The sequence below is a fragment of the Aethalodelphis obliquidens genome, unplaced genomic scaffold (assembly GCF_003676395.1).
Source record: "Aethalodelphis obliquidens isolate GAN/ISIS:26980383/991018 unplaced genomic scaffold, ASM367639v1 scaffold90, whole genome shotgun sequence".
In the NCBI taxonomy this organism is placed as follows: domain Eukaryota; kingdom Metazoa; phylum Chordata; class Mammalia; order Artiodactyla; family Delphinidae; genus Aethalodelphis; species Aethalodelphis obliquidens.
In genome coordinates, this window is record NW_020838034.1 from 4,177,436 (window position 1) to 4,192,165 (window position 14,730).

The 14,730-nt window shown below is 37.8% G+C and overlaps 1 protein-coding gene across 2 annotated transcripts in view; it reads right to left on the minus strand.

Annotated features, from left to right (window-relative positions):
* IFI16 (interferon gamma inducible protein 16) overlaps window positions 1–14,730 on the minus strand; it is a 73,151-nt gene that overhangs the window by 4,222 nt on the left and 54,199 nt on the right. For both annotated transcript variants that reach the window (XM_027095254.1, XM_027095253.1), the window contains 2 exons: window positions 12,365–12,784; window positions 10,698–10,889 (listed from right to left, as the gene is read on the minus strand). In XM_027095254.1, coding sequence (XP_026951055.1) covers window positions 10,698–10,889; window positions 12,365–12,784 — 612 coding nt within the window. The remainder of the gene's footprint in view (window positions 1–10,697; window positions 10,890–12,364; window positions 12,785–14,730) is intronic.

Genomic DNA, 14,730 nt, shown 5'->3' on the forward strand with positions numbered 1-14,730 from the left:
CAGAGTCCAGTCTGTGTCCCATCCTCTCTGCATGCCCAGAAACCATTTGTTTACCAAAACATTTGTTTTTCCATCTTCATGTGAATTGTCTTTCTCCCCAGTGGAAGTCCCAAACAACTACCCCCAACATACTCTTTTGTCATTAACTGAAGATGGTATTTAAGGTGAGGGTTTCAGTCATCTTGGTGAGTTACTCACTTTTTCTGGGTCTCTCCCATGTATACATGCTATTAAACTTTTGTTTGCTCTACTTCTGTTTATCTGTCTCACGTCAATTTAATTCTTAGACCAGCCGAAGAATCCAGGAGGGTAAAATAAATTTTTTTCCTCACCGAGAATAGCACTTTACACACAGTAGAACTTCTTTCAAAATTGGAACCAAACTTCTCAAACCCTGCCAAAGCTATATCAACTAAGTTTGTGTAATAGTCTAAATCCTTTGTTGTCATTTCAACAGTATTCACAGCAGCATCATCAGGAGTAGATTCCATCTTAAGAAGCCATTTTTTTAATTCACCCATAAGAAGCAACTCATTATACGCTGAAGTTTCATCATGAGATAGCAGCAATTCAGTAACATCTTCTGGCTCCACTTCTAATTCTAGTTCATTTGCTATATCTACCACATCTACAGTTACTTCCTCCACTGAAGTCATGAACCTTTCAAAATCATCCATGAGGGTTGGAATCAAACTTCCTTCAAATTTCCTTCAAACTCTCATTCATGTTGGTATGTTGACCTCTTCCCATGAAATAGGAATGTTCTTAATGACATCTAGAATGGTGAATCCTTTCCAGAAGATTTTTATTTGACTTTGCCCTGATCCATCAGAAGAATCATATCTACTGCAGCTATATAGCCTTGTGAAATGTATTGCTTAAATAATAATCCCTGGGCTGCAGAATGGATGTTGTGTTAGCATGATAACAACATTAATCTCGTTGTACATCTCCATCAATGCTCTTAGGTGATCAGGTGCATTGTCAATGAGCAGTAATATTTTAAAAGGAATCTTTTTTTTTCTGAGCAGTAGGTCTCAACAGTGGGCTTAAAATATTCAGTAAACCATGTTGTAAACAGATGCACTGTCATCCAGGCTTTATTGTGCCATTTACAAGAGCAGAGGCAGAGTAGACTTAGCAATCTTAAGGGCCCTCAGAATTTCAGAGTGGTCAGTGAGCACTGATTTCAACTTAGTCACCAGCTGCGTTAGTCCATAACAGGAGAGTCAGTCTATCCTTCAAAGCTTTAAAACCATGCACTGACTTCTCCTCTCTAGCTATGGAAGTCCTAGATGGCATCTTCTTCCAATATCAGGCTGTTTCATCTTCATTGAAAATCTGTTGTTGAGTGTAGCAACCTTTATCAGTCATCTCTGCTAGATCTTCTGTATAACTTAGCTGCAGCTTCTACATCAGCAGCACGCGCTGCTTCACCTTGTACTTTTATGTTATAGAGATGGCTTCTTAAACCTCATGAACCAACTTCTGCTAACTTCAAACTTTTCTTCTGCAGATTTCTTACATCTCTCAGCCTTCACAGAATTGAAAAGTGTTAGGACCTTACTCTGGGACTATTGTAGCTGGTTTGACCTTCTATCCAGACCACTAAAACTTTTTCCATATAAAAAATAAGGCTGTTTTGATTTGTTATTCATAGGTTCACTGGCATAACATTTTAAAATTCCTTTAAAACGTTTTTCTGTACATTCACAACTTGTCTATTTAATGCAAGATATCTAGCTTTTGACCTCTTTTTTGCCTTCCTCACTAAGCTTAAATATGTCTAGTTTTTGATTTAACCTGAGAGATATGTGAGTCTTCCTTTCACTTGAACACTTAGAGGCCTCTGTAGGGTTATTAATTAGCCTAATTTCAATATTGTTTTGTCTCAGGGAATAGGGAGGCCCAAGGAGAGGGAGAGAGATGGGGGAATGGCCCATCAGTGGAGCAGTGAGAACACACATAACATTTATGAAAGAAATTTGCCATTTTATATGGGTGTGCGGTTCATGGCACTCCAAATGATTTCAATAGCAACATCACTGATCACAGATCACCATGACAAATATAAGAATAATGAAAAAGGCTGAAATATTATGAGACTTGCCAAACATGACACAGAGTCAAAGTGACAAATGTTTCGGAAAAATGGCACCAGGAGACTTGCTCTACACAGGATTGCTACAAACCCTCAATTTCTCAATTTGTCAAAAAAAAAAAAAAAAAAAGAAAAAAAAAAGCAATATCTGGAAAGCACAAGAAAATGAAGTGCAATAAAACAAGGTATGGCTGTGTTAACTTTTGTTAGTGTTCCAGGAATCCATCCCACATGAATGTGTATATGTGAGTTTGACAAAGACCATGGAATTTTCCCTGTAGGACCAAACACCTCTGTTGTAGACCAGTATGTGTATCTCACTAAAGGCAGGTAACTTTGTGTTCTGAAATGCTCAGGGGCATCCTTGATCATTTAGATTGAAATGAGCTCTGTTAACTATCCTCTGGCATAAAAGGTATTTCTTCTATTCTATACATGATGAATCAGAGGTTCCTAGTATTTAAGTTATTAGTCACCTAGCAAATGACAGAACCAGTATTTGAAACAAATCTGCCTTAAGGAAGTCCAAATTTACTAAATAATCTACCTGGTCTGAAAATTCACACAATTCTACAATATTTAGCTTAAATATCATATCCTTTAATAGCCTCTCTGAAGTTTCTCTCTTCAATATGATTAAAAGTACCCTTAAATGAAAACTATAAGATGCTGATGAAAGAAATTGAAGATGGCACAAACAGATGGAAAAGTATATCATGTTCTTGGATTGGAAGAATCAATATTGTTAAAATGACCATACTACCTAAGGCAATCAACAGATTCAATGCAATCCCTATAAAATTACCAATAGCATTTTTCAAAGGACTGGAAAATTTTTTTTTTATTTTGTATAGAAACACAAAAGACTCCAAATAGCCAAAACAATATTGAGAAAGAAGAATGGAGCTGGAGGAATCACGCTCCCTGACTTCAGACTACTACAAAACTACAGTAATCAAAACAGTATGGTACTACCATAAAAACAAACATATAGATCAACAGAACAGGATAGAAAGCCCAGAAATAAACCCACACACTTATGGTCAATTAATCAATGACAAAGGAGGCAAGAATATACAATGGAGAAAAGACAGTCTGTTCAATAAGTGGTGCTGGGAAAACTGGACAGCTACATCTAAAAGAATCAAGTTAGAACATTCCCTAACACCATATACAAAAATAAACTCAGAATGGATTAAGGACCTAAATGTAAGACCCGATACTATAAAACACCTATCACAAACATAGGCAGAACACTCTTTGAAATAAGTTGCAGCAATATTTTTTTGGATCAGTCTCCTAGAGTAATGGAAATGAAAACAAAAATGACCAAATGGGACTTAATTAAACTTAAAGCTTTTGCATAGCAAAGGAAACCATAAACAAAACGAAAAGACAACCTATGGCCTGGGAGAAAATATTTGCAAATGATGCTACCAACAAGGGATTAACTTCCAAAATATACAAACAGCTCATACAGCTTAATATCAAAATAACAAACCCAATCAAAAAATGGGCAGAGGACCTAAATATACATTTCTCTAAAGAAGACATATAACGGCCAACAAACTCATAAAAAGATGCTCAATATTGCTAATTATTAGAGAAATGCAAATCAAAACTACAATGAAGTGTAACCTCATACCAGTCAGAATGGCAATCATTAAAAAGACTACAAGGGGGCAGAGTCAAGATGGCAGTATGGGCTTCCCTAGTGGCACAGTGGTTGACAGTCTGCCTGCCGATGCAGGGAACACGGGTTCGTGCCCTGGTCCGGGAGGATCCCACATGCCACGAAGCGGCTGGGTCCGTGAGCCAAGGCCACTGAGCCTGTGCGTCTGGAGCCTGTGCTCTGCAATGGGAGAGGTCACAACGGTGAGAGGCCCATGTACCGCCAAAAAAAAAAAAAAAAGATAGCGGTATGGGAAGACACCGAGTTACCATCTCCCCACAACTAGGGAGCCTGCCTAGTTGGAGGACCCAGCCTGCCAGTGGAGGACCCTGATGTCCAAGGAGATGGAGGAACCCCGAAGTGAATGGGTAAGATGTGGGGGGACTGAAGGGGGAGGTCAGACAGGATTGGCACCCCTGAGGACAGGGAGATCAGGAGACGCAGGTAGGAGGGGCCCTCTGGGAGGAGGAGCTGGAGAGGAGTGGAGGGTGACTGCCCCACCCACTCGGGCCCAGGGAGCCTGCTGAGCTCCCAGGCCAATGCCCTGCCTTCCAAAGGCCCCTCCAGGCCACGTGGGTCCTTGGGAGCATAGGAGGGAAGTCGGGGAGATCAGGAGAGGCAGGCAGGAAGGGCCCTTTAGGAGGGAGGAGCAGGAGAAGAGAGGAGGGTGTTTGCCTCACCCACTCAAGCCCAGGAAGCCCGCTGGGCTCCCAGTTGAGGTCTCCTACCCTCTGGGACCTCTGTTCAGTTGAGCCTAGGCCCCACGCCCCACTGCTCCCAGAGCCTTTTCCAGCACTGTGGGTCCTAAGCATAGGCCCTGTCCACTGCCCAAACCTTGACCTTGCTTAGGCCCTACCCTCCACAATCAAGGCCTTTTCCACCATTTTTTTTTCTTTTCCCTCCTCCTCTTTTTTACTATTGTGGTACCTTCCAGTTGATAATTCATTTATATTTTTATATTCTTTCTAACGTATCTGTTAGTTTCCTAGTCTAATTTTATTTTCTACATTGTTATTGTTCCCTCTCTCTCTCTCTTTTTTTTTTTTTGCCACCCCCATGGTTTGCAGGATCTTCATTTATGAGCCAGGTTGGGCAGAAGCTCCTGCAGTGGAACCTCCAAGTCCAAACCACTGGACTAACAGAGAATCTCAGACCCCAGGGAATATTCATCAAACTGAGGTCTCACAGAGGTCGTCATCTCAGCACCAAGACCCAGCTCTACCCAATAGCCTACAAACTCCAGTTTTGGAAGCCTCACACCAAACAGCAAGTAAGACAGGAACACCATCCCACTAATTAAAAAAAAAAAAATGAGAGGGCAAAAAAATATGTCACAGATGAAGAAGCAAGGTAAAAAACGTACAACACCAAATAAATGAAGAGGAAATACACAATTTACCTGAAAAAGAATTCAGAGTAATGATAGCAAAGATGATCCAGAATTGTGGAAATAGAATGGAGGCACGGATTGAGAAAATACAAGAAATGTTTAGCAAAGATCTAGAAGAAATAAAGAACAAACAAAGAGATGAACAACACAATAACTGAAATGAAAAAATACACTAAAAGGAATCAATAACAGAATAACTGAGGCAGAAGAACAAATAAGTGAGCTGGAAGACAAAATGGTGGAAATAACTGCTGAGGAGCATAATAAAGGAAAAAAAAAAGAAAAAAATTGAAGACTATCTCAGAGACCTCTGGGACAACACTAAATGGACGAACATTCACATTATAGGGGTCCCAGAAGAAGAAGAAGAAAAGAAAGGGTCTGAGAAAATATTTGAAGAGATTATAGTCAAAAACTTGCCTAACATGGGAAAGGAAATAGTCACCCAAGTCCAGGAAGCACAGAGAGTCCCATACAGGATAAACCCTAGGAAAAACACACCAAGACACATATTAATCAAACTAACAAAAATTCAATTCAAAGAAAAAATATTAAAAGCAGCAAGGGAAAAGCAAAGACAATATACAAAGGAATCCCCATACACAGATTTTTCAGCAGAAATTCTGCTGGCCTGAAGGGAGTGGCAGGATATACTTAAAGTGATGAAAGAGAAAAACCTACAATCAATATTACTCTCCCCAGCAAGGATCTCATTCAGATTTAACAAGAAATCAAAAGCTTTCCAGACAAACAAAAGCTAAGAGAATTCAGCATCACCAAACCAGCCTTACAACAAATGCTAAAGAAACTTCTCTAGGTGGGAAAAACAAGAGAAGAAAAAGACCCACAAAAACAAAGCCAAAACAATTTAAAAAGTGGTAATAGGAGCATACATATCAATAATAACTTTCAATGTAAATGTATTAAATTCCCCAACCAAAAGGCACAGACTGGCTGAATGGATACAGTAATACGACACATATATATGCTGTCTTCAAGAGACCCACTTAAGACTAGGGACACATACAGACTGAAAGCGAAGGGATGGAAAAAGATATTCCATGAAAATGGAAATCAAAAGAAAGCTGGATTAGCAATACTCATATCAGATAAAATAGACTTTAAAATAAAGACTGTTACATGAGATAAGGAAGGACACTACATAATGATCAAAGGATCAATCCAAGAAGAAGATATAACAATTATAAATGTTCATGCACCCAACATAGGAGCACCTCAATATATAAGGCAAATGCTAACAACCATGAAAGAAGAAATCAACAGTAACACAATAATAGTAGGGGACTTTAACACCACACTTACACCAATGGACATATCATCCAAACAGAAAATATATAAGGAAACACAAGCTTTAAATGACACAATAGACCAGATAGATTTAATTGATATTTATAGACCATTCCACCCAAAAGTGGCAGAATACACTTTCTTCTCAAGTGCACACGAAACATTCTCCAGGATACATCACATCTTTGGACACAAATCAAGCCTCAGAAAATTTAAGAAAATTGAAATCATATCAAGCATCTTTTCTGACCACAACACTATGAGATTGGAAATCAATTACAGGAAAAAATACTGAAAAAACACAAATACATGGAGGCTAAACAGTGCACTACTAAATAACCAAGAGACCACTGAAGAAATCAAAGAAGCAATAAAAAAGTACATAGAAACAAATGACAATGAAAACACATCGACCCAAAACCTATAGGAATAAAGGAATAAAAACCATATGAACATCTCAATAGATGCAGAAAAAGCTTTTGACAAAAGCTTTTGATGCAGCAAAAGCAGTTCTAAGAGGGAAGTTTATAGCAATTCAATATCACCTCAAGAAACAAGAAAAATCTCAAATACACAATCTAATCGTACACTTAAAACAACTAGAGAAAGAACAAAGAAAACCCAAAGTCAGTAGAGGGAAAGAAATCATAAAGATCAGAGCAGAAATAAATGAAATAGAAATGAAGAAAACAATAGCAAGGATCAATAAAACTAAAACTTGGTTCTCTGAGAAGATAGGCAAAATTGATAAACCCTTAGCCAGACTCATCAAGAAAAAAAAGGGAGAGTATGCAAATCAATAAAATTAGAAATGAAAAAGGAGAAATCACAACTGACACTGCAGAAATACAAAGGAATATAAGAGACTACTACCAACAACTTTATGCCAATATAATGGACAGCCACGAAGAAATGGACAAATTCTTGGAAGGGTACAATTTTCCAAGGCTGAACCAGGAAGAATTAGAAAATATAAACAGACCTATCACAAGTAATGAAATTGAAACCGTAATTAAAAATCTTCAAAAAAAGAAAAGTCCAGGACCAGATGGTTTCACAGGCGAATTCTATCACACATTTAGAGAAGAGCTAACACTGACCCTTCTCATACTCTTCTAAAAATTGCAGAGGGAGAAACACTCCCAAATTCATTCTAGAAAGCCACCATCACCCTGATACCAAAACCAGAAAAAGATATCCTAAAAAAAGAAAATTATAGATCAATATCTCTGATGAACATAGATGCAAAAATCCTGAACAAAGTACTAGAAAACAGAATACAACAACACATTAAATGGATCATACACCACAGTAAAGTGGGATTCATCCCAGGGATGTAAGGATTCTTTAATATATGCAAATCAATCAATGTGATACACCACATTAACAAATTAAGGAATAAAAACCATATGAACATCTCAGTAGATGCAGAAAAAGCTTTTGACAAAACTCAGCACCTATTTATGATAAAAACTCTCCAGAAAATGGGTATAGAGGGAACCTACCTCAACATAATAAAGGCCATATATGACAAACCCACAGCAAGCATCATACTCAATGGCGAAAAACTGAAAGCATTTCCACTAAGATCAGGAACAAGACAAGGATATCCACTCTTGCCACTCTTATTCAACATATTTTTGGAAGTTCTAGCCATGGCAATCAGAGAAGAAAAAGAAAGAAAAAGAATACAAATTGGAAAAGAAGAAGTAAAACTGTCACTGTTTGCAGATGACATGATACTATACATAGAAAATCCTAAAGATGCCACCAGAAAACTAATAGAACTAATCAATGAATTTGGTAAGGTTGCAGGATACAAAATTAATGCACAGAAACCTCTGGCGTTCCTATACACCAATAACGAAAAATCAGAAAGAGAAATTAAGGAAACACTCCCATTTACAATTGCAACAGAAAGAATAAAGTATCTAGGAATAAACCTGCCTAAAGAGGTGAAAGACTTGTACTCAGAAAATTATAAAATACTGATGAAAGAAATCAGAGATGACATAAACAGATGGAGAAATATACCATGTCCTTGGACTGGAAGAATCAAAAGCAATCTACAGATTCAATGCAATCCCTATCAAACTACCAATGGCATTCTTCACAGAATTAGAACAAAACGTTTTACAAGTTGTAAGGAACACAAAAGACCCTGAGTTGCCAAAGCGATCTTGAGAAAGAAAAATGGGGTTGGAGAAATCAGGCTCCCCAAATTCAAACTATACCACAAAGCTACAGTAATCAAGACAGTATGGTACTGGCACAAAAACAGAAATACAGATCAATGGTACAGGATAGAATGCCCAGAGATAAACTCACACACATACGGTCACCTAATTTACAACAAAGGAAACAAGAACATACAATGGAGAAAAGACAACTTCTTCAATAAGTAGTGCTGGGAAAACTGGACAACTACATGTAAAAGAATGAAATTAGAGCAACTACCTAACACCATACACAAAAATAAACTCCAAATGGATTAAAGACATAAATGTAAGCCCAGACACTATAAAACTCTTAGAGGAAAATATAGGAAAAACACTCTTTGACATAAACCACAGCAAGATCTTTTTTGTCCCACCTCCTAGCGTAATAGAAAAAAAACAAAAATAAACAAATGGGACTTAATTAAACTTAAAAGCTTTTGCACAGCAAAGGAAACCATAAACAAGACAAAAAGACAACCCTCAGAATGGGAGAAAATATTTGCAAGTGAAACAACAGACAAAGGATTAATCTCCAAAATATGCAAACAGTTCATGGAGCTCAATATCAAAAAAACCAACAACAATCTAATTAAAAATTGGGTGGAATACCTAAATTGACATTTCACCAAGTGAGACATACAGATGGTCAAGAGGCACATGAAAAGATGCTCAACATCACTAATTATTAGAGAAATGCAAATCAAAACTACAATGAGGTAGCACCTCACGCCGGTCAGAATGGCCGTTATCAAAAAATCTAGAAACAATAAATGCTGGAAAGGGTGTGGGGAAAAGGAAACCTGCTGCACTGTTGGTGAGAATGTAAATTGTTACAACCACTATGGAAAAGAGGATGATGACCTAGAGGGGTGGGATAGGGTGGATGGGAGGGAGGCTCAAGAGGGAAGGACATATATGCATATGACTGATTCACTATGGTATACAATAGAAACTAACACAGTATTGTAAAGCAATTATACTCCAATAAAAATATATTAAGAAAAAGATACTATGTGGATTAAATGAGATAATGTAAAGAAAAAAATAGTTACAAGTAACAAATGCTGGAGAGGGTGTGGAGAAAAAGAAACCTTCCTTACACTGTTGTTGGGAATGTAAATTGGTGCAGCCACTATGGAGAACAGTATGGAGGTTCCTTAAAAAGCTAAAAATAGAGTTACCACATGACCCAGCAATCCCACTACTGGGCATATGCCCTGAGAAAACCATAATTCAAAAAGAGACATGTACCACAATGTTCACTGCAGCACTACAATAACCAGTACATGGAACCAACCTAAATGTCCATTGACAAATGAATGGATAAAGAAGATGTGGTACATATATACAATGGAATACTACTCAGCCATAAAAAGAATGAAATAATGTCATTAGAAGCAACATGGACGGACCTAGAGATTATCATACTAAGTGAAGTAGTCAGAGAAAGACAATTATCATATGTTATTATTTATATGTGGAATCTAAAAAAATGATACAAATGAACTTATTTACAAAACAGGAATAGATTGACAGACATAGAAAGCAAACTTATGGTTACCAAAGAGGATAGCAGTGGGAGAAGCGGGAGTAAATTAGGAGTTTTGGATTAACATATGCACATTATCTATAAAATAGGTAACTGAGGACCTACTGTATAGCACAGAGAACTATACTCAGTATCTTGTAATAACCTATAAGGGAAAAGAATCTGAAAATGAATATATATGTGTGTGTGTGTGTGTGTGTGTGTGTGTGTGTGTGTGTGTAACTGATCCCATTTGCTGTACACTTGAAACTAAGAAAACATTGTAAACTATACTTCAATACAAAAAAAATAAATTTAAAAATATCATTAAAAAAAAGAATAATGAAAAGAAACTTTACACCCACTAAATGGCAAAAATTAGTTCTCGTTCCACCTGCTGGACTCTCCGTAGTAACAGCAGTCTAGTTTTCTTAAAGACTTCTACTTTGGAACAATAATGACCCCCCAGAAAATCTCACCTTGATGAAACTGTGAATTATGGATCTCAGCTGCCTCTTATCCCCACTTACTGCCAATTCAAAGCAGATGAGTGTAAGTCTATCGCCTTTCTCACAGCTGATTCTGGTCAGTCGTTCTCCATAAACCAGGACTTCCATCACTCCTGTATTATCTTGTATTTCATAATATATGCATTCATTACGTACCAATTTCTGCAAAAGAAAATTAGCATCCATCTTCTGAGAACTGGATCAGGAATTTCCACAACTTTGAAAAATATAGGGTGTTAGTGGAAACTGTTGTCTCAGACCAGTTAATATGAGCTGGAGGTCCAGAATTACAGGTACCAAATAGTGTAAGATATCTTGTTCAGTTTATCCCCCCATTTAAATTCTCTTTCTGTCTTTCCTTCCTTTAAGTCTTTGTGTGCTGGGTTCTTCTAGAAAACTGGATTACTTTCCTAATTTTTCCTGCTCCCATCTCAGAATAGCTGAGATTTCTTAAGAAAATTGGATATAGTGTGGTCTGATAAGCTTCACAGGTTTCTTTGGATCTCCCTGAGAACAAAGGCCATTCATGTCTTATTATGAGTCTCAAAAAGATGGTTGCAAGTCCTCCTTAAGCAGATTATTATTTCAATATGTAATTCTTTCCTCTATCTTCTCTATTTATTCATTCTTCCCTAATCTGCCCAATCTTGAATCTAGATCATCTACTTCCATTGTTCTAATTTCTATATCACTTACTTTACTCATGAATTCTACAAATGCACATGTGTGCACAGTCACTTAAACAGAGTGTATGGAAAACAACAGGGGGATAGGTAAACAGCCACCCTAGAAGACATATATAATGGATTATGAAACAATACTTCACATAACGGTTAGGTCAGCTAACCTTAGTATTTCTATGATGTGTTGGGACTGAAATACCTACCCTAATTCTAAGAATTCAGCAAAATTCTGCATTTTATTGCCCATATTAATATATTGTGGAATGAAACAACTTGATTTTTCTAGCGTTTTCAACATCCATATTTCTCTTATTTGTTAATGCCAAGGTTTTTTGCTCAACAATTTTTTGATGAATGAATGTGAAGAAGTGAGAGAACTTTAGAGGTCAGATGATCAGAATCTTAGCTAACTGTGGATAAGAGCTGATTCTAGGGCAAAGTAGTCTATTGATTTCTGACTCTGGTTGTCATAGTTGAAATCCTAGCTTGGAAGGGCAATTCTTTATTCACAATTAAGTTAAGCTGTCACTGAAACAGGAGGCAGAACTCAAAGAAACAAAACCAGAAGGAGAGCTCTCTCTCTTCGCCCCCCCACCTCTCTCTATATATCTATATATATAAACATATATAGATGGATATAGATTTGTATGTATCTATATATATATACAGATATAAACTCTGCCCTTTACTGGCTCAGGGTGGCTATGAATGGATTAGCACAGCTGTTAAAATCCCATGATTTCTGGAGGACTTGCATGCTGTTACCTTGGGAAGAAGAATGTTAAGAGATTGTCTATGTTATATTCTGAAGTGGGAAGACGGCACCCAGGTATCCCTGGTCAGGGGGGCTTTGAGTTCCTGTGTTTATGAAGTTAACCAAATTCATTCGGCAGCTAAGACTTTTACGTTCCAGGGTTGCAGAAGAAATATTGCAGAACAATGGTGTGGGCTTACCTCATGCACCAGAAACACCCCATTCACAAATGTTCCTAGAGCTTGCGAGTAAAGATGACTGATTTTAGGAGTTGCATTTGCCTTTTGAATCAGGCTTTTAGAGATCTCCATCTTTCGATCAGGGTTAACATCAGACACAGATGAGGCATTGAACACCTCCAGGAACCCACTGCGGCCAAAATAATCTGATATGGCAATGATTTTCTTTGGGATGAACTTCTCCTTCAGGTCAACATGATAAACCTTCACTTGGAAGAACTGGCTCTCAGTAGCCACTGTGGCATGAAACATCTTCCTCTCGCCTTCTCTGACATCATATGTAAATGGTTCCGTTGCTTTCAGAACCATTACTTCTTTGGGCCCCCTCTGGAAGCCCTCCTCTCTGGAAGCTTCTTTAGGTACAGCCTTCAATCTTGGTTTCTACATAGAAGTATACACCAAAAACAGGCACAATTAAGAACAGGATTCACTCTCTAATGAGAATCATCTACGGCTAAATGTTGACCTCAACAAAGAACATAATTAAGAACATAATTAACATATTAAGAACATAATTAGGTGGAGTTGGGAAAAAAACATAATTAACATATTAAGAACATAATTAGGTGGAGTTGGAAAAAAAAAAACCTAGACAAAGATCACTGACGTGGTATATATAATCTAATGGAATGTATGGAGATGATTTAAACAGTGAATTTTCTTCTTTTTCATTGTTTTATGAGTGTGGTAGGAAGAATACTTTTCTTTAAAAGGTATTAACTCAAGGGAAGAACTATTTCTCCCAGGAAGAGCTATGTAGAGTACAGAGGCAGTGGGCAATAGCAATGCTGCTGTGTAGTGATTTCTAGTAGAGATGAGGATGAAAAAATCAACTTAAATTATCCCATCAACTCATTTCAGTGTGCAAGATAAGATACAAATTTGGATGAACATAAATTGCCCTTGACAGCACTGAGAGTAGGGAATGGCTCCAGTCAGAATCCATTGATCTCATCCCAGTAGATGTGGCAATTTAAAGACCCAAATTTGAAAGTCTCTTTTCAGGAAAGCAGTGTTATGTTGAAAAAGGGTTAGTAGACAGTCACTGGAAAAAAATCCCATGAACTTTCTGAATTTGGAAATGTCCTGGATAAGGGATGTTTTGAAGAGTAGCAGAATCAGCCACCCCAAAATATGTTTCTTTGGCATAGGATTATCTTAAGCTGATTATTTTGAAAAACAACATACATAGAGGAAGCTCTAAAACCAGAAAGAAAGTTGCCCTTTTGCAAGGGAAATGTGTATTTATAAATTAAATCTCCATTTCTAAGGGTGTCTCCCCCTGTGTACTAGGAAGAGAAGGAGGACTCTAAATCTCAAGAGAATACTATCACCAGAGGAGAAACTGACTTAAATTTGCATAACAAATATCACCCTTGTTTTTCCTGCTTTTCCTGGTAACCTCCACAAAACGGGCCTCCCCACACTTTTCTTTCTTCTGTCTTCACTAAAGATGGTATTTAAGCTGGGGGCTTAGGCCACCTCAGGGAGTTACTCATTCTTCTTGGGTCTCGTCTATGTATAGATGAGGTATACCTGTTAATAAACTTCTGCTAGCTTTTTCTTGACAATCTTTGCTTTAATACAGGGGTCTCAACCAAGAACTCAGAACGGTAGAGGGGAAATTGCTTTTCCTCCTCTACACACCCCTGTTAGAATAATGGCAGGACCCTTAGGAGAAGAATGCCAAAGGAGAAGTCAGGTGTCAGGGGACTTTTCTATGCCCCCCTCTCTACCCAGTGCCTGCACCATTTCTGAGTTTCAGGAGAGCAGTTTGAATTGGAGGGGAGGTTACTGATCTGTAAGAAGTGTGAAGGCAAGGGGGGGCCATGGGAGTTCTAGGGACCAGTTCATGGAGACAGGCCAGCTGCCTCCACAGACCAGCAGTGCTCCATGTGGTCTGACTTGTACCGTTATACAGGCCACAGCCTGGGGGTCATGGGGCTTAACTCTGATTTCTCATCACTGTGGCCAATTCTCCCTACATCCGATGCTCATTCCCAGGCCAAGTTAATCAGGAACAACAAATCTCATACTAGTAACAACAGCAGCACCTTGACAAGAAGTGCACAGGACCTAAGGAAGAAATTATGTATCTATACTCAGGGTCATGAAAGAAGACCTGATGGACACATGTTCTTATTATGTTCATTGTGTGTATAGGGAATACTGAAAATAGCCTAAAGTCAAATAGTAAAGGATTATTTTTAAATTTATAAAAATTTAAAAATGCAGTTATTCTCTTACATTAAAATAATAATTTAAATCTATACTTCTTGAATTAAGTAGCACTTCAAGATATAGCAGGTGAAAGTAAAAACCTGAAT